The following is a 20,450-nucleotide window of genomic DNA, read 5'->3' on the forward strand; positions in this document are numbered from 1 at the left end:
GTGCAGACAATCTTAGATCACTAATGAAGAGCGTTTAGGGACATATTGCTGGGAGTTTCCTTATTCTGGGAAGGCACACATTTTTAGGCTCCTCCTAAAGACTGCCAGAGTTGGGGCTTGCCTAATGTCCTTGGGGAGTGAGTTCCAGAGTTGACCAAATGTGAGTAGACCTCTTGTGAGAAACTTCAGTGAGAGAAGCTCCAGGTTTAATGCCTCATTTGTAAAGCTCCAGTATAAAGGCTGCTGTGTGTAAATAACTACTTTGTGAAGCTCCAGTATAAGCTCGTTGTGAGAGGAGGCGCTGTGAGAACGAAGCTAGAAGCTGTTAAACTGCATAAGAAAGAAGCCCAGAGTGGAAGCAATGAAGGAAGTATAAATAACTTTATTTGTGTTATAGAAACCTTGCTCTTGTAAATAGTACAGTGTTCCCTCACTACTTCTCAGTTTGCTTTTTGCGGACTTGCTGTTTTGTGGATTTTAAATAAATATTAATATTAATAATAATATTAATATTATTTTATATAAATATTTACTTGGTGGCGGACGGCGCCAACATATTATTTTACTATAATAATTTTACTACACCATATTATATTACTACAAAGAAAAACCTCCTATGGAAGAGATAACATTGGTTTGTGTGGTTTTATTCTTTTTATCACAGCTACTGGTGCTGTGTCACGCTGCTGCTAATAATCTGCTGTACCTTTATGGGGAGAGTCTTTTGTTAATACGCCCACTTGCCCAACAAATCCTTGCACCTGAAATCTTTTGTAGCACAGAAAAAGACCTTACTCTAGAGCTGAATTTTAAGCTCTTTGGCAGTTTTTATTGCTGGGACTTTGGAGCAAGATGGGTCCCTGGTCTGTCATGGCCAGCAATATTTTTAAAACTCAGTTAGAACTCACCTTGTTTTCCTCTTTCCATCTCCCCCTTGAACCAATCAGCATATTGCAGGACTTTATGGAAAACGAGGCTGAGTTATCAGGGAGCGAAGTGGGAAGCGAGGATGAATATGACGGTGAAGACCTCGACGAATATGAAGAAGATGTCCTTGATGAGGCCCTCCCCACAGATGTGGAACTGCAGGATCAAGTCAACAAGATACACATGTCAGTATCAGGGGTGGAGAGTCATCCACGTGTGGGAATACAATTTCTCTTCGAAATGCAAACCAATCTGAGCCTCCCTTTCTTGCATGGGTTTCCCTTTAGGAAGGTGATGCTGGACGATGACAAACGGCAGCTGCGTTTGTATCAGGAGCGGTACCTTGCCGACGGGGACCTGCACAGCGACGGTCCTGGAAGGATGAGAAAGTTCAGGTGGAAGAACATAGGTAAAGTATTGGCATCTGGGAAGATCCCTGATGGGTAGCCATTGAGCCAACAAATCAATGCAATCTGTCAGTCGCATATAACTTCTTATGCCAGCAGTAGAGCGAAATAGCTTCAGCAATTCAGAAGCAGAGTCAAACTTTCAAAGTTATGAAAGACTTTACTGGAAGAACTACAATCTATATATATAAATTTGTTAGGGGCATCCAACGAGGAAACAAAACTCAAAAACCCCCCAACGAAACTTAACCAAAATTCCCATGCCCATAACACAACCCACAAGGTACAAACATATCTACTCAAAATGAAAAACAACACAACAACACACTCACAAAACGGCAAAACAACAAAACTCAAAAATCCCCCAACGAAACAACCAAAATTCCCATGCCCATAACACAACCCACAAGGTACAAACATATCTACTCAAAATGAAAAACAACACAACAACACACTCACAAAATGGCAAAACAACAAAACTCAAAAATCCCCCAACGAAACTTAACCAAAATTCCCATGCCCATAACACAACCCACAAGGTACAAACATATCTACGCAAAATGAAAAACAACACAACAACACACTCACAAAATGGCAAAACAACAAAACTCAAAAATCCCCCAACGAAACTTAACCAAAATTCCCATGCCCATAACACAACCCACAAGGTACAAACATATCTACTCAAAATGAAAAACAACACAACAACACACTCACAAAACGGCAAAAGAATAAAACTCAAAAAAACCCCAATGAAACTTAACCAAAATTCCCATGCTCATAACACAACCCACAAGGTACAAACATATCTACTCAAAATGAAAAACAACACAACAACACACTCAAAATGGCAAAAAAACAAAACTCAAAAACTCCCCAACGAAACTTAACCAAAATTCCCATGCCCATAACACAACCCACAAGGTACAAACATATCTACTCAAAATGAAAAACAACACAACAACACACTCACAAAACGGCAAAACAACAAAACTCAAAAATCCCCCAACGAAACTTAACCAAAATTCCCATGCCCATAACACAACCCACAAGGTAGAAACATATCTACTCAAAATGAAAAACAACACAACAACACACTCACAAAATGGCAAAACATCTGAGCATGCGCATTGGCGCCCAGCCGCAAGTTCCCTGGCGCGCGCACATGCCCTTCCGGCCAATGTTCCCTCTGCGGAAACCATGCCCACTCCAAGCCCCGCCGCGCCGCTTCCCGCACACACACACCCCCCTGCCGCACACATACACACAACCCCACACTCCATCACTCCCCCCGCCGCCGCACACACACACGCAACCCCACTCCCCCTGCCGCCGCACACACACACGCAACCCCACACTCCATCACTTCCCCCGCTGCCGCACGCACACACGCAACCCCACTCCCCCCGCCGCCGCACACACACACGCAACCCCACGCTCCATCACTCCCCCCGCTGCCGCATGCACACACGCAACCCCACTCCCCCCGCCGCCGCACACACACACACAACCCCACGCTCCATCACTCCCCCCCCGCCGCCGCACACACACACACGCAACCCCACGCTCCATCACTCCCCCCGCCGCTGCACACACACACACAACCCCACGCTCCATCACTCCCCCACCCCAATCTTACCTCCTTTTACTTCACGCCCCCTCCAAACCCCACCCCGCCCCTTCCCGCCCTGTCAAAATCTAGGGAAGACAGGAAGGAAGAAAAGAAGGAAGAAAGAGAAAGGGAGGTAAAGAAAAAGGGGGAAGGAAGGAAAGTTAGAGAAAGAAGGAAGAAGAAAAGGAAAGAAAAGGAAAGATGGAAGGAAAGAAGAGAGAGACAGCAGAAAAGAAAGAAAAAGGGGGAAGGAAGGAAAGAGATAGAGAAAGAAGAGGAGAAGGAAAGATGGGAGGGAAGGAAGGAAGGAAGGAGGGAAAGAAGGAGAGAAAGAGGGAAGATTGGCCACAGCAACACGTGGCGGGTAAAGGTTGTTATTTCTATTATTATTATTATTATTATTATTATTATTATTATTATGCTATTGTTCCTATGAGACCCTTTTAGGGGGAATGGGAGAGGTGTCAGGTCCCAGAGGCAATGCATTGCATTATTGTTATTGTTATGATGGTGGTAAAATAAAAGGAAATAAAAAGTGAAAGAAGGAAGCAAACAGGGAGGGAAGAAAGGCAAAGGAAGAAAGGGGGAGGGAATGAAGGAAAGAGAGAAGGATGAAACCAAGTAGTGAAAGAAAGAAAGAGGTAGAGAAGGAAGAAAGGAGAGAAAGGGGGAGGAAAAGGGGGAAGGAATAGGTAGGTACCTCTCTTTCATAATAGTCCAGATATCTACCTCAACTTTGATAAGTTTTACTATAGGCCACAGCAACGCGTGGCAGGGCACAGCTAGTACTATATAGGAAAGTAAGGGCTTACCTATCTAGCTAGGTGACTATATCTCTGGAGATACCTTGCCTCTCTCCATGCTTAGGATAAGAATACACTGTAGAACTCAGGGGCTTCTCATGTGGCTAGATACTTTGAATAAAAAGTATCTAGCCACATGTATCAGTCTAACAACATAAATAAATAGGAGGGGAGCAGAAAAAATAAATCTGCTGCTTTTCTACTTTTACAGGAATCCTGTAAAATGTGATGAGCTAACTGTAGTTATAGTAAAGGTAGAGGTTTCCCCTGACATTAAGTCTAGTCGTGTCTGACTCTGGGGAGTGGTGCGCATTTCCATTTCTAAGCTAAAGAGCTGGCTTTGTCTGTAGACACCCCCAAGGTCATGTGGCCAGCATGATTGCATGGAACACCATTATCTTCCCTCAGAAGCGGTACATATTGATCTCACATTTGCATGTTTTCAAACTGCTAAGTTGCCAGAAGCTGGGGCTAACAGCGGGAACTTGCCCCGCTCTCTGGATTTGAATTGCCAACCTTTCGGTCAGCAAGTTCAGCAGCTCAGCAGTTTAACCCGCTGCACCACCATGGGGGCCTTTTTAACTGTAGTTATAAACAAGGAGAAAACCAAAACAAGATGTCTTAGACGTCTCCCAAACACATCTCTTTCTAAGCTTAGGGCTCTCCACCTTCCTTCCCACTGCAAATCTGCAGGGAAAGAGATATTTGGGGATAAAATGGTACAGATGTTACACAGATGAAATGCTGTGTTATTCTTATAATATAATATAATATAATATATTGTTTATACATATAATATTCATAATATTATAATATAATGCAGTATATATTATAATATTATATTATTTATTATGCAATATATAATAATAATATGATATTATAATTATATTTATTTATTTACTGTATTTGTATCCCGCCTTTCTCAGCCAATTGGTGACTCAAGGCGGTTTCCAACAAATCAGTATACATAAAACATAATATAGATAAAAAACATTAAACAGTATAAGACATCAAAAGCAATAAAAACAACATCATCAGCGTCTCATTATTCTCAAGCATTGTCCAGTTCCATTGTCAGGTCATTCGATTTCCTATATTAGCTACTCTGTATTTGTAAACGCTTGCTCGAATAGCCACGTTTTAACTTGTCTCCGAAATGTCAAGAAGGAGGGAGCAGATCTGATCTCCCTAGAGGGGGTGTTCCATAGCTGAGGGGCCACCACTGAGAAGGCCCTGTCTCTCATTCCCGCCAAATGTGCTTGTGACGAAGGCCGGACCGAGAGCAGGGCCTTCCCAGATGATCTTAAAGTTCTCAGTGGTTCGTAGGGGGAGATACGTTTGGACAGGTAAGTTGGGCCAGAACCGTTTAGGGCTTTGAATTGGGCCCGGTGGCAAACTGGCAGCCGGTGGAGCTGGCGCAACAAGGGGGTTGTATGCTCCCTGAGCGCCGCTCCTGTTAACAACCTGGCTGCTGTTTGTTGGACTAGTTGAAGCTTCCGGACTGTCTTCAAAGACAACCCCACGTAGAGAGCCTTGCAGTAGTCTATACGGGATGTAACCAGAGCGTGGACTACCGTGGCCAAGTCAGACTTCCCATGAAATATTACTAATAATATTATGATATAGTGGTATGGTGCAATATAGCAATGTTTAATGCTGATATTGTACTATGCTAATAATATAATATATTGTATGTAATATATACCTTGTAAGCCGCTCTGAGTCCCCTTCGGGGTAAGAAGGGCGGCATATAAATGTCGTAAATAAATAAATAAATATCCTCATTGCATATGATACTCAAGGGCCATGGGTTTGTCCTAATGCAGTAAGCCTTTGTTCCATCAACATCTTAGTCCTAACACATGTACTATAAAGGCAGTTTCTTGTGAGTCTGTGTTCTGCCATTTATACTGAGATTCCTTAATGCATCCCCCGAGTTTTACCTCCTTTTTCCTCGTTCTCCTATTGCCACTCTACTTCTGAGGTGCAGTTTGTACCCTGTTCCACGTGTTCTCCATCCTGCTGCAGTGTTTTCCTGTAGTTACAGGTTTGCTTTGGTGTTCAAACCGGAGCAGCTAGAACTGACTGTCTTTCTGTGTCCATTAGATGACTCCTCCCAGATGGATCTGTTCCACAGAGAAGGTGAGGAGGACCATGAGAACGAGGAGCAGCTGGATGAGACGGAGGCCAAATGGAGGAAGGAGCGCTTTGAGCGGGAGCAGTGGCTCCGGGAGCAGGTGCCCATTTACACCATAACCATTCATTCCCTTTTACCAGACTTTTATCTCAGCATAGTCAATTGCAGGATGAATTCAGAGTATCTTCCCCTTTTCAAAGGCTCTGCTTGTGGTCATGGCATCAATGATGGCCTTTAAGTGTTCTTTCACAAAGTTGTAATTTGCTTGGATAGCAGTATGCACCCTGGTAGTGCAGCGGGTTAAAGTGCTGAACTGCTGAACTTGCTGACCAAAAAGTTGGTGGTTCGAATTCAAGGAATGGAGTGAGCTCCCACTGTTAGGCCCAGCTTCTGCCAACCTATCAGTTCAAAAACATGTAAATGTGAGTCGATCAATAGGTACCACTTCTGCGGGAAGGTAATGACACTCCATGCAGTCATGCTGGCCACATGACCTTGGAGGCGTCTATGGAAAACGCTGGCTCTTCAGCTTAATAATGGAGATGTGCACACTCCCCAGAGTCGGACACAACTAGACTTGACGTCCAGGGAAGCCTTTACTTTTTATGCAAGTTTTATAAGATATGAAGAATCGCTCATCAGGCACTAAGAAGGCCATGCGTTCATACACTGTTTGACATCTGAGGAAGTAGACTTAGTCTACAAAAGCTTATGCTACTTTCCTCCTCTCAGCTAGTCTCTAAGGTGCTCCACGAGCCCTTACTCAAACGGTTATTCTGTGTAGCGACCAAGTGGATTTCAGAGGATTTTTTTAGGCAAGGAATAACCAGAAAAGATTTGTTCACTTCCTTCCTCTGAAATATCCTGCACAGCACCTGGCATTTGTTGCTGGTTCCCATCCAAGTACTGACTAGAGCTGACCATGCTTAGCTTCCAAGATCTGATAGCATCCAATCTCACAATAACTCGCAAAGTGAAAAATGCTGATATGTGGCAATTTAATATTTTTACCACTATAGTGCAATATTATTAGTAATATTACATGCAAAATATAATTGTTATATATTATTATACTGTATTATTAGTATTATATTGTATTACAATATTATGATCAATATCATATGTACATACAATTTAGTATATTATTAGCATAGCACAATGTTAGCATTATATATTACTATATTAATACTATACCACTAAACTGCAATATTATTAGTAATATTACATGTAATATAAAAGAAAAAGTAAAGGTTTCCCCTGATGATAAGTCTAGTTGTGTCCGACTCTAAGGGTTGGTGCTCATCCCCATTTCTAAGCCGGGGAGCCGGCGTTGTCCATAGACACCTCCAAGGTCATGTGGCCAGCATGACTGCATGGAGCGCCGTTACCTTCCCCCAGAAGCAATACTTATTGATCGACTCACATTTGCATGTTTTCAATCTGGGGCTAACAGTGGGAACTCATACCACTCCCCGGATTTGAACCACCAACCTTTCGGTCAGCAAGTTCAGCAGCTCAGTGATTTAACCCACTGTACCACCAGAGGACCCTACTTATAATATATAATATACAATTATTATATTGTATTATACATGTAATATATAATATACAATTATATATTATTATATTATATAAAATATACATGTAATATATAATATACAACATGGCTTTTTGAACAAGCCTTTGAGAACCTACTGCAATGGATAAGCACGGAGATATGTAAAATCGAATACTGGAGCGGCTTAGACAATGTTTTTGGACGATGAGGCTAATAGTGAAGTTAGTAGTTTTATATGTTCTAAAAGGCTTTGATGTATGTATTTCAAAATTCTGTTTTAAATGTTAACTGTAATTTTTACATTGTTTTATGGCATCGAATAGCTGTCTATGTTGTAAAGCCCCCTTGAGTCACCTTCAGGTTTGAGAAAGGCGGAGTAGAAATATCGTAAACAAATAAATAAATAAATAAATATTATTAGTATTATATTGTGTCACATTATAATACTATCAATATTATATGTATATACACAATATATTATATTATTAGCATAGCACAATATTAGTATTATATATTACTATATTTTTTGCTGGGGGGGGCTCCCAACAGATGACACAGGAGACATGGTGGAACTGTGTCTTCCTGGCTCCCCCTCTTCACTCTGGGCTCAGAACAGCAGTGTTTAATTCCATTTTAATAGTTGTATATTTTTAGATTTTAAACTGTACTGCATTGTTGTTACCGTAAGCTGCATTGAGTCTCTTTTGTAGAAGGAAAATGGGCCAATAATAATAATAATAATAATAATAATTATTATTATTATTATTATTTGACGAGCGGTATTTTGGGCTTATGTGGGTATTTATTTATTTATTTCAAATATTTATACCCCGCCCTTCTCAACTCAGGGCAACGATTCGATGCCCCTATATGCACATAATAAAACACAATAATTACATATAAATAAAACATTAAATCAATTCATTTAAAAACTGTTTAAAACATTATGGCCTGGTGGCCTAATCTAAGCAGAATTCTGTCACCAGAGACTCTATCAGAAGCTTGTCCAGAGTCCATTTTCATAGCGAATTGTCATCATTACCATTGTCATTGTCAACATGTTACCCAAAGGCCTGGTTTTTAACTTCTTTCTGGTGATCTTATTGTGGATTCACTGGTGATCTTATTGTAGATTCAGACCTGGCTGAGGTACTTCATGTAACCCATGAACCAGTTTCTACTACTCTGATCCTTGAGGCACTTTATGAAAAAGCCACCATAGAAATTATTTGTTTCATCTCTTGCATCTTCAGCATTTGCATTTACTTCTGCCTCTTTGTTTAAAACTACCAAATCTAATGATCTTCTTCTTTGCAGTCAGAGAAAGGGGAAGAGGAAGATATCGATGAGGAGAGCAGCCAGTTCATGAAACTCGCCAGGAAAGTCACCGCTAAGTCATTGCAAAATAAAGGTAGGCTTTTTTTTTCTTTTTGAGAGTTATGGGTGCCAAAATAGCTTGTGGGGTGGGACTCATGGATATATCTGACTGTCCTGCACAGCATTTCATCCTTTTCAACTCAAAGCTTTCTTTGTGTCTTCCTCCTCTCTCAGCCAAACCTCCAGCCACTGTTCAGGAGTCTAAGTCGCTTCCCCGAAATCCATTTGAAGCATTTCGTCCTGCCAGCAACCCTCAGGTTAGTAGCAGAGCCAGTGAACTACAATAGGATAAATCACTTTGCTCCCAAAGAGCTTTTTTTTTAATGGAGCCGCTGATAATGCATGTCAAATTGCATAGCAGTGTGATTGCCATACTTTTAATTACATCGGGGAGCATTGATTTTGTGGTGGAGCCACACGCTAGATGGGCAGAGGATGACCACTTCTGTCATAACATGTTCTGGAGTCTAAGAAGGACTGTATGGAGTATCGCAGCCAACCAGAATCAACACTGCTGGAAATACTGCACAGTACTGCATAGCCCAAGAAAGGATGAAAGCAAAAGGAAATGGTGATAAGGGGAGATATGCCCAATTAAATGCACAATTCCAGAGGTTAGCCAGAAGAGATAAAGAACTATTTTTAAACAAGCAATGCATGGAAGTGGAAGAAGACAACAGAATAGGAAGGACAAGAGACCTCTTCCAGAAAATTAGAAACATTGGAGGTAAATTTCAGGCAAAAATTGGCATGATAAGAAACAAAGATGGCAGGGACCTAAGAGAAGCTGAAGAGATCAAGAGAAGGTGGTGAGACTATACAGAAGATCTTTATAGGAAGGATAATAATATCAAGGATAGTTTTGACAGTGTGGTGAATGAATTAGAACCAGACATCCTGAGGAGTGAGGTTGAATGGGCCTTAAGAAGCATTGCTAACAACAAGGCAGCAGGAGACAACGGGATCCCAGATGAACTGTTTAAAATCTTGAAAGATGATGCTGTCAAGGTGATGCATGCCATATGCCAGCAAATATTGAAAACAAGAATGGCCATCAGACTGGAAAAAATCAACTTATATCCCCATACCAAAAAAGGGAAATGCGAAAGACTGCTCAAACTTCCGTACAGTGGCCCTTATTTCTCATGCCAGTAAGGTCATGCTCAAGATCCTGCAAGGAAGACTCCAGCAATACATGGAGGGAGAGTTACCAGATGCACAAGCTGGGTTTAGAAAAGGCAGAGGAACGAGACACCAGATTGCCAATATCTGCTGGATAATGGAGAATGGCAGGGAGTTTCAGAAAAACATCTATTTCTGTTTTATTGACTATTCTAAAGCCTTTGACTGTGTGGATCATAATAAATTGTGGCAAGTTCTTGGTGGGATGGGCATACCAAATCACCTTATCTCTCTCCTGAGGAATCTGTACAAGGACCAAGTAGCAACAGTCAGAACTGACCATGGAACAACAGACTGGTTCAAGATTTGGAAAGGCATACGGCAGGGTTGTATACTCTCACCCAACCTATTCAACTTGTATGCAGAACACATCATGCACTGTGCAGGGCTTGACGAATGCAAGGCTGGGGTGAAAATTGCTGGAAGAAACATTAACAACCTTAGATATGCAGATGATACCACTTTCATGACCGAAAGCGAGGAGGAGCTGAGGAGCCTTCTAATCAAAGTGAAAGAAGAAAGCGCAAAGGCTGGGCTGCAGCTAAACATAAAAAAACCCCAAGATTATGGCAACAAGAATGATTGACAACTGGAAAATAGAGGGAGAAAACGTGGAGGCAGTGACAGACTTTGTATTTCTAGGTGCAAAGATTACTGCAGACGCAGACTGCAGCCAGGAAATCAGGAGACACTTACTTCTTGGGAGGAGAGCAATGTCCAATCTCGATAAAAGAGTGAAGAGTAGAGACATCACATTGGAAACGAAGAGCTGCATAGTTAAAGCAATGGTATTCCCCATAGTCACCTACAGATGTGAGAGTTGGACCATAGGGAAGGCTGAGCGAAGGAAGATAGATGCTTTTGAACTGTGGTGTTGGAGGAAAGTTCTGAGAGTGCCTTGGACAGCGAGAAGATCCAACAAGTCCATACGTCAAGAAATAAAGCCCGAAAGCTCATTTGAGTGAAGAATAGTAGAGGCCGAGATGAAGTACTTTGGCCACATCATGAGAAGAAAGGAAAGCTTAGAGAAGAGTATGATGCTGGGGAAAATGGAAGCAAAAGGAAGAGGGGCCGACCAAGGGCAAGATGGATGGATGGCATCCTTGAAGTGACTGGACTGACCTTGAAGGAGCTGGGGGTGGTGATGACCGACAGGGAGCTCTGGCGTGGACTGGTCCATGAAGTCACGAAGAGTCGGAAACAACTGAACGAATGAACAACAACAACAAAACTGCATAGTAATAGAAATCTACACAACTTGCCATTGGAAAGAGAAAACGAGAACTTTTTTGCAAACACTTCTGGTAAAAATCAGACACTTGAAAAAGGAATTGCTCTGAAGACTTGTAACTAATTGGTTTCTGTTTGTTGATCACGTTAACCATAACAAAGGTACATTGAGGTTGTATCCTGCCTCGAGCTGCAGGGAGAGGTGGATAAGAAATTCATTGTTGTTGTTGTTGTTGTTGTTGTTGTTGTTGTTGTTGTTCAGGTGTCAGTATGACGCTTTTAAATGCTTTGGCTTGTTTTTGTTTCTTTTAAACTTTATTTCCAACATATTAGTAAATATCTACAGTTAAATATATTTCCTACCTCCACAAACTATTGTGGGGACAAAATAATCTACACCTTACATGCATCACTATATTAAACAACTCTGCATATGTCATTTCGCACAGAAACAATATCTGTTGTTCTTTTCTTTTTCTTACTCTATTAGTTACTTTAACAGTTTTTAGGTTTTCTCAATTATCTGTACCACAGATCTTCTACTGCTGGCAATCAATATAATTCACAAGTTAAAATGTTCCTTAATGTTATATTTCCATAGAATCTTAGAGTTGGAAGAGACCACATGGATCTCGTCCAACCCCATTCTACCATACAGGAAAAGCCAATCAAAGCACCCCTGATAGATGGCCATCCAGCCTCTGTTTCAAAGCCTCCAAAGAAAGAGCCTCCACCAGACTCTGAGGCAATGAGTTCCACTGTTGAACAGCAATTCTTACAGTCAGGAAATTCAGGAAGTTCAATTGGAATCTCCTTTCCTGTAATTTGACTCTATTGCTCCAAATCCAGGCCTGCTTCCTCTTCCTTATGACAGCCTTTCATGAGGCAGGGTGGTGGTGGTGGTGGTGGTAGTATTGTCTGTGGTTTGAGCAGTGGACTACATCTCTGGAGAAATTACTTTTGGTAAACTCAGTCCATGCCGCTTGAAACTTATGCCTCTGGATAACCTCCTTGCTTTTTACAGCTGAAGAACGGATCCCTGCTGAACCGGCCCAAAGAAGTCTTGCAGAAGCTGGCGGCCATGTCAGGCCTCAACCCAAACGCCCCGAGGAACTCGCGGAACTTTGTCTTCCAGACGCTCTCCCCGGTTAAGAGCAAGGAGGCAACAGAGAAGCCCAAGCCTCAGGTAGAAGTCCTGTTTATTTGAGTGGATGCTAGTTGCGTAGAATTATGTTTACATTATTATTTCCCGAATGGAGCATGTTTGGGTAAGGATGTGAACTTTTGTAATAAAAAATACCCAGTTAATTTTTAATATTTTTGACAGATTCCACTGTTGAACAGGATGCTTTTTCTAAGGTTTAAATGGAATCTTTTCACCTGTAATCTGAATCTGTTGCTCCATTGTGTCCTAGTCTCCAGAGTAGCAGAAAAACAAGCTTTCCTCACTCCTCAGTAGAACTTTGTTTCAGATATTTTAACATGACTCTCATGTCCCCTTCTCCCACCCTTCTCTTTTCCAAGCTAAGCTTCACTCGTCTTAATGTCTTCTAGGTCAAGAAGAGAGCTCCCATTCCCATTGCGGCACCTTCTCCCAAACGGCTGCGTCTCGACAGCACTTTAGCGCAAGAAACCCGGAGTATCTTCCAGTACTTGGAGAGATAAACATTGCAGTCTGTTGCTACCACATCCCGTCTGGTTCCATCCGCTTTCTGTATTGCCCAGGGATCCAAAAGCAAGACAGATCCAGGTGTAAATCCTTAATCTTGGGGGGAAACACCATGCTATATGGATATGATGGCATTTGTGGCACTGGATTTTCAGGCACGAAGAGGAGAGCAAGGGAAAACAGGGTATGATTTATGTAACTGGATTTATGCATCAAGTGCAGCATTAATGGTGAGCCTGCTTTTCTCCACCTTGGTCTCCTCTTGGTTTTAGTCTCCATCTGACTCCCAAGAAGTGGTTTATTTTGAGACTATGATTCCATGGTTTTTGACCACTACAGAAGCTGGTATATATTTTCTCCTGTGCTGTGGGAAGCATCTTGACTACAGAAATGGGACCGTTCCTTCTTTGTTTCCCTGCCAAATTAATTTCTGTGAAGACAACTGTGTACTGTAGAGCAGGATATAGAAGATCCTTTCCCTTTTTATTCCCTGCACCTCGTCCTCATGTACAATTAGTCTGATTTTTAATATTTTTTTCTTAACAAACCCTTGGATTTGTGTCAAGGAAGAAAGCGAAGAGTATCGTTCCATCGGTTGTGACTCCCTTTGAGCTGTCCACGAGTCCATATGGACACTTTAAACCTTTTAAAATGGAAAATAAAGCTCTGGAGCAAAAAGATGCTCTCTCCAGTTCTGGTCAGTTTTGAGGCAAGGTTTGAAATCTGGAAGATGAATGGAATCACACACCATTTTGAATGGGTTGCACTTAAATGTGAATAGAGCAACATTCTGCCTGGTGCTTAATGTCCTTTCTATTCATCTCTCCATTGGATTTAGGCCTCTGAGGAACGTGTTTCCAAAGGCTTAAGATTATTCCTACATTGTAAATTTATTGTGTTGGTTTGTTTATCTGAGTGCATATTGTATGTGAGCATATGTCTTTAAAAAATAATAAAATTGGTTGTCTGTGACTTGTGATATGCTAGAATAGTGGTTCTCAACCTGGAGGTCGGTACCCGGGGGGGGGGGGGGGGGTCGCGAGGGGGGTGTCAGGTGTTGCCAAAGACCATCAGAAAACACAGTATTTTCCATTGGCATAGGGGTTCTGTGTGGGAGGTTTGACCCAATTCCATCATTGGTGGAGTTCAGAGTACTTTTTAGTTGTAGGTGAACTATAAATCCCTGCAACTAAAATTCCTAAATGTCAGGGTCTATTTTCCCCAAGCTCCAACAGTGTTCACATTTTGGGCATCATGAGTATTCGTGCCAAATTTGGTCCATATCCATCATTGTTTGAGTCCAATGCATTTTCTAGGTGTTGGTGAACTCCAAAACTCAAGATCAATGCCCACCAAACCCTTCCAGTATTTTCTGTTGGTTGTGGGAGTTCTATGTACCAAGTTTGGTTCAATTCAATCATTGGTGAAGTTCAGAATGCTCTTTGATGGTAGATGAACTATAAATCCCAGCAACTACAACTCCCAAAGGACAAAAACAATCCCCCTCCCCTCCCCAGCCCTGCCAGTATTCAGATTTGGACATATTGGGTATTTGTACCAAATTTGGTCCAGTGAATGCAAATACATCCTGTGTACCAGATATTTACATTATGATTAGTAACAGTAGCAAAATTACAGTTGTGAAGTAGCAACAAAAATACTTTTATTGTTGGGGGTCACCACAACACGTGGAACTATATTGAGGGGTCGTGGCATTAGGAAGGTTGAGAACTAGTGTGCTAAAAGGTTGTGATATGCTAGAAAGGTGCTGTCTTAAAGGTGTCCCTTTTAATTTTTTGAGGTTGGAATGAATTATGCCCAAAATAAATATTTCATGGGAGAGTCTACTAATTTCTAGGATGAGTAAAGTAGGTTCTGTCCTGTAGAAGTGCCTCTGCATCAGTGTATACTGTCATCTATTTATTATATACTATCATAGGTTCCCAGTGATGTCTGGATTAGATCTTTTATAATGATAAATATTACAAGTAGTCATTGTTTGGTTTTGGATGCTATGAATTAGTCCCATTAGAAAATGCATAAGGATGTTGGTGAACTACAGCTCCCATCTTTGCCTGTTGTTACCACTAAACCGAACCATTAGTTAAACTTGGTCATGGTGTGTATGTGTGCCAGATCCATCATCTGTGGAGTTCATGATGGAGCCCCCGGTGGCGTAGGGGTTAAACCCGTGTCGGCAGGACTGAAGACCGACAGGTCGAGGTTCGAATCCGGGAGAGGCGGATGAGCTTCCTCTATCAGCTCCAGCTCTTTATGCGCGGACATGAGAGAAGCCTCCCACAAGGATGATAAAAACATCAAATCATCCAGGTGTCCCCTGGGCAACGTCCTTGCAGACAGCCAATTCTCTCACACCAGAAGCGACTTGCAGTTTCTCAAGTCGCTCCTGACACGACAAAAAAATAAATAAAATAAATTGATGCTTTCTGAATGTTGGTGAACTACGGTGCCCGTAATTCTGGGTTAATTCCCCCAAACCCTGCCAGCAATTAAAGTTGGTCATGACAGGTATGTGGGCCATGGGTGGTCCAGCTCCATCATTGGGGAGGGGTGGGGTTTTCACAGTGCAACTACAGTTCCCATCATCCTGAGTCAATCCTCCCAAACCCCACCAATAGTTAAAATTGGTCATGATGTGTATGTGGGCCATATTTAGTCCAGATCCATCGTCGGTGGGGTACAGGGGTTCACAGTGCAACTACAACTCCCATCATTCTGGGTCAATATTCCCTTAAGCCCCACAGTACTTAAAGTTGGTCACAGTGGGTCTGTGTGTCACATTTGGTCCAGATCCATTGAAGGTGGAGTTCACAAGGCTCTCTGGATGTGGGAGCCATTCTGAAAAAAAATACATAGATACTTTGACTTTTATTATATACATAGATTGAATATAGAATAGATAGATACAGATAGATAGAATTTATTGGACTGCTATTTAGACATAACCCCAGTTTGTATTGAATCAAATGTAGAAATAGGAGCATTAAAAACAAAAACAGTGATTGAAGTAGAATATATAATTATATCCAGACTCCAAAATACACATATTAGCGCAATCATATGTTAGCTTCCTCTCACAAAGATGGTATAGCGTTCATTATGGACATAGAAATGTGATGATGTTGAAGTTGCAGATTTGGAAACCCATATGTGTTCAAATGTTAAATAGCCATTAAAAAAATCAAATAGAGAAGCAACAGGAACAAAGGCTATAAAATTTCAGCTCTCCATTGCTGCCATGAAGCCTCTTCCTTTCAAATCAAGTCTGTTCTTGCCCTTGTGAAAGCAGAAGCTCCAAAGTTCGCAGATTTTGATTGTCTTTTTGGGAAAATCTAACTTTGTAAGGGCCGGGCTTTAGCACAGCTGGTTAAACACCAGCAGCAATACATCTTACTGATCAAAAGGTTGGCAGTTCAGAGCCTGGGTCGGGGTGAGCACCCGTCTATTAGCCCAGCTCACTGTCCACCTAAGCAATTCAAAAACAGCTGTGAGTAGAGAAAATATGCACCACTTAAGTGGGGAGGTATTTTACGACACCATAAAAAGGAAATATCAGAAAATTATCAGTGATCAAATGAAGGAGGATGTCTATGATCAAGCTTCTTTGTCAGAGGATGGAGCGACAGCAACCCCCTGTGGCCGGAATTGAGCACAACCTCCAGGGTGCTGAAGCCAACATAATACCTTTATCGGTTGTCTGCAGGGGCGGCTCAACCCATTACGCAAAGTAAGCATTTGCAGTACAGTTGATTTTGCCCAGGGGCGCTCTTGAGGCGCTCTTGGGGGAAAATAGACCTTGACATATGCGAGTTGTAGTTACTGGGATGTATAGTTCACCTACAATCAAAGAGCATTCTGAACTCCACCAATGATGGAATTGAACTAAATATGGCACACAGAACTCCCATGACGAACAGAAAATATCAGTGATTGGTTGGGGGGGGGGGCAAAATATTGTTTGCTTACTGTTGAAAATTACCTAGGGCCGCCTCTGGTTGTCTGTCCTGTCTGTTTAACAGCATTGAATGTTTGCCGTGTATGTCTTTAATCTGCTCTGAGTCTCCTTCGGGGTGAGAAGGGTAGAATATATAAATACTGTAAATAATCAATAAAATTAACTCTTAAATTTCTAGTTAGCTTTAATAAGTGAGTGGGCCAGTGGATCTGGTTTATATCCCTTTTTCTCCTTTTTGAGAATCAAGATTGCAAACAGTCCACTTTCTTCAAGTTCAAGTGTGTGTATATATCCCTGATTTGCAGGTGTATTAGATACCCACAAATAGTCTTGTGCATTTCTATGGAATCACTATCCATTTTGTTTTGTTTCATTTGTTTGGCCCTGTTTTCGTTCGTTGCTTCTGAAAACAAGGTGCCTATCTGAATGCGCTTTCATTCCGCATCTAAAAGGACTAAAAATTTTTTTTGACCATTGGCGGCAATGGGAGGACTTCCCAGGCTCTCCCTCCATCAGTTTTAGGGCTAGAGATGGTGCACAGAGAGTAGGGACTGGAATCGAAACAAAGAAATACAGAAAACCCAAAATAAACAAATGAGATGAATACCGGGTCCATGACTACCCTCAAGTCACAAAATAAAATGCAGAGGTACCATTAAACAGAAACTCAAAAATACACACTGAGCCAGAAAAGATTCTAGATTTCCCAAAGTTTTTTGCAGGCAAAAATAATGAAAGAAAAGTGGCATTAGGGCATGTTCTCGGATGTATTTGATTCTTAATTTTTCACCCATTTGCCATTTCGGCCACTGGAGGGAGGTGTTGGGAAACGAGTGATTCGAGTAGGTCCAAGGAAAGAGAATTAAACACAGTAAGGAAATTGCTTTTATTGAATGAGGGCTGATGGTGGAGAACACCAGCTGCTGAAGCTGCTCTTTCCCAAGCTCTGTGGGTCCAAAACATAGCCTTATATCACAAAATAAGAGGAAGAGCTCCAGCAAAGCCTTGTCGAAAATCCACTTCTGGATGGCAGTAATCTGGGGAAACTGGTGCTGCAGCCCATGGTTTTGTTCGCTCTCCAGCACTCCTCTGAGACAGAGATGAAGAGCATGCTTTATTTGGCAAAATAAAGGAGGTCTAAGCTTGCAAAATTCAAATTTCCATATTATTACTATTATTACTACCATTATTCTTTTATTTGGGTTGTTGTAGGTTTTTCGGGTTGTATGGCCATGTTCTAGAAGCATACTCTCCTGACGTTTCGCCTGCTTCAGAGGTTGTGAGGTCTTGTCTTCTGCTACGCTATGTAACATGATTGTTGTTCCTGCATTATAAATGTCATTTCCTAATTGGCTCTATCATAAAAGCATGGAAAATGTTTATTAAACTGCCAAAACTTTGGTTTTTGCGGGAGGGACATCCTGCAGCACATTTTGCTCGTAATTTTTCGCCCCTGGTGGCGCAGTGGGTTAAAGCACTCAGCTGCTGAACTTGCTGACTGAAAGGTCGGCGGTTTGAATCTGGGGAGCGGGGTGAGCTCTCACTTTTAGCCTCAGCTTCTGCCTACCTAGCAGTTTGAAAACATGCAAATGTTAGTAGATCAATAGGTATTGCTTCTGCGGCAAGGTAACAGCGCTCCATGCAGTCATGCCGGCCACATGACCTTGGAGGTGTCTACGGACAACGCCGGCTCTTCGGCTTAGAAATGGAGATAAGCACCAACCCCCAGAGTCGGACCCGACTGGACTTAATGTCAGGGGACAACCTTTACCTTTACCTTTTCAATGGCTATCTCCTTGAGTCTCGATCAATTCAACCTAGTTTGTGGCAGCCAAAAAACAAAGTTTCTGGAGTAGAACAACTACTTGCAAGGTAAGGGCAACACAATTGAACAGGTTACTGCCCAGTTTCGAATCTCTCGTACCTAGGCAAGGTGATTGAGAGGGCAGCAGCGGAGCAGTTGCAGCAATTCCTAGACAACAAGGACTAGATCCCTTCCAGTCCAGCTTCCGTGTGGGGCATGGGACAGAAACTGTGCTGGTCTCCATCACGGATCACCTTCAATGCCAGCTTGACCAGGGCGGGTCAGCGCTGATTGTGTTAGTGGATCTGACAGCAGCATTTGACACAGTCGACCACAATCTTTTGACCCACCGCCTTGCTGTTGCTGGAGTCAGGGGGACAGCTTTAAATTGGCTGTCCTCCTTTCTTCACAACCGTGGACAGCGAGTGGAGAGGGGAGGTCTGGTCTCCGAGAGGTCCCCTCTAACTTGTGGGGTTCCTCAGGGGGCCATTCTCTCCCCTCTGTTGTTTAACATCTATATGCGACCACTTGCTCAGCTGGTTCGAGGTTTTGGGCTTGAGTGTTATCAGTACGCCGATGACACTCAGCTGGTGCTGAAGATGGAAGGCCGACCGGACTCTGTACCCGATTGTTTCCATCAGTGGCTCGAGATTGTTACTGGATGGTTGCGTGCCAGCAGGTTGAGGGTGAATCCAGCAAAGACGGAGATCCTATGGCTGGGTCAACCGGGCAGTGGGGATATCCAGCTGCCTACCCAGGATGGCGAGGCACTACGCCCGTCATCATTGGTAAAGAGTCTGGGAGTCCTTTTGGACCCTCTGCTGATGATGGAGGCCCAGGTCTCCGCTGTTAGCAGAACTGCCTTTTTTCATCTGCGGCAGGCTAGACGGCTGGTCACCTACCTGTCCAGGGACGACCTAGCTACGGTGATCCAGGCCACGGTCATCTCAAGACTGGACTACTGTAACGCCCTCTACACTGGCCTTCCTCTGTCGGTGATCTGGAAGCTCAAGTTGGTACAAAATGCAGCTGCTCGGCTTCTTGCAGGAATTCTGATGAGATGCCACATAACATAACAGTTTTTATAGTGTCTCGATGTATTGTTTATTGTTGTTGTTCATTCTGATTAACTGTTTTTAATTTGCTTTGGTATTGTATTTGTTGTATTGTGTTTTGAGGCCTTGGCCTATGTAAACCACATCGAGTCCTTCGGGAGATGCTAGCGGGGTACAAATATAATAATAATAATAATAATAATAATAATAATAATAATAATAATAATAACACCAATCTTACTACAGCTGCATTGGTTACCAATTGAGCACCGGATCACTTTCAAAGTGATGGTACTTACCTTTAAGGCCTTGCGTGTTCTGGGGCCGATGTACCTGAGGGACCGCCTCACCCCCTATCAACCCCAGAGATCCCTCCGTTCTGAAGACCAAGATTTGTTGGAAATTCCCAGTGTCAAGACCTTGCATCTAACAGCAACCAGACGCAGAGCCTTTACAGCAGTGGCACCATCACTCTGGAATACTCTGGAATACTCTGCCACCTGAAGTCCATGCCTTGCGGGACTTATCAGCTTTCCGCAGGGCATGTAAGACATATCTGTTTCGACAGGCCTTTGATCTTTGATATTGCTGTTTTTAAACTGTTTTAAATTGTTTTTAAATTATGTTAGATTTTAGCCTGTTCTTGTAAGCCGCTCCGAGCCCCAGGGAAGTGGCAGCATATAAGTTTGAATAAAAAAAAATACATACAAAAT

The 20,450-nt window shown here is 42.4% G+C and overlaps 1 protein-coding gene across 2 annotated transcripts in view; it reads left to right on the forward strand.

The window, feature by feature from the left end:
- Nucleotides 1-13,868, forward strand: part of CLSPN (claspin) — a 50,034-nt gene extending 36,166 nt beyond the window's left edge. For both annotated transcript variants that reach the window (XM_067460583.1, XM_067460584.1), the window contains exons 19-25: nucleotides 948-1,112; nucleotides 1,215-1,336; nucleotides 5,856-5,986; nucleotides 8,762-8,855; nucleotides 8,996-9,078; nucleotides 12,258-12,419; nucleotides 12,788-13,868. In XM_067460583.1, the coding sequence (XP_067316684.1) occupies nucleotides 948-1,112; nucleotides 1,215-1,336; nucleotides 5,856-5,986; nucleotides 8,762-8,855; nucleotides 8,996-9,078; nucleotides 12,258-12,419; nucleotides 12,788-12,898 (868 nt within the window). In that variant the 3' untranslated portion in view covers nucleotides 12,899-13,868. The remainder of the gene's footprint in view (nucleotides 1-947; nucleotides 1,113-1,214; nucleotides 1,337-5,855; nucleotides 5,987-8,761; nucleotides 8,856-8,995; nucleotides 9,079-12,257; nucleotides 12,420-12,787) is intronic.
- Nucleotides 13,869-20,450: the final 6,582 nt, after the last annotated feature.

This window comes from Anolis sagrei, chromosome X, assembly GCF_037176765.1.
Source record: "Anolis sagrei isolate rAnoSag1 chromosome X, rAnoSag1.mat, whole genome shotgun sequence".
In the NCBI taxonomy this organism is placed as follows: domain Eukaryota; kingdom Metazoa; phylum Chordata; class Lepidosauria; order Squamata; family Dactyloidae; genus Anolis; species Anolis sagrei.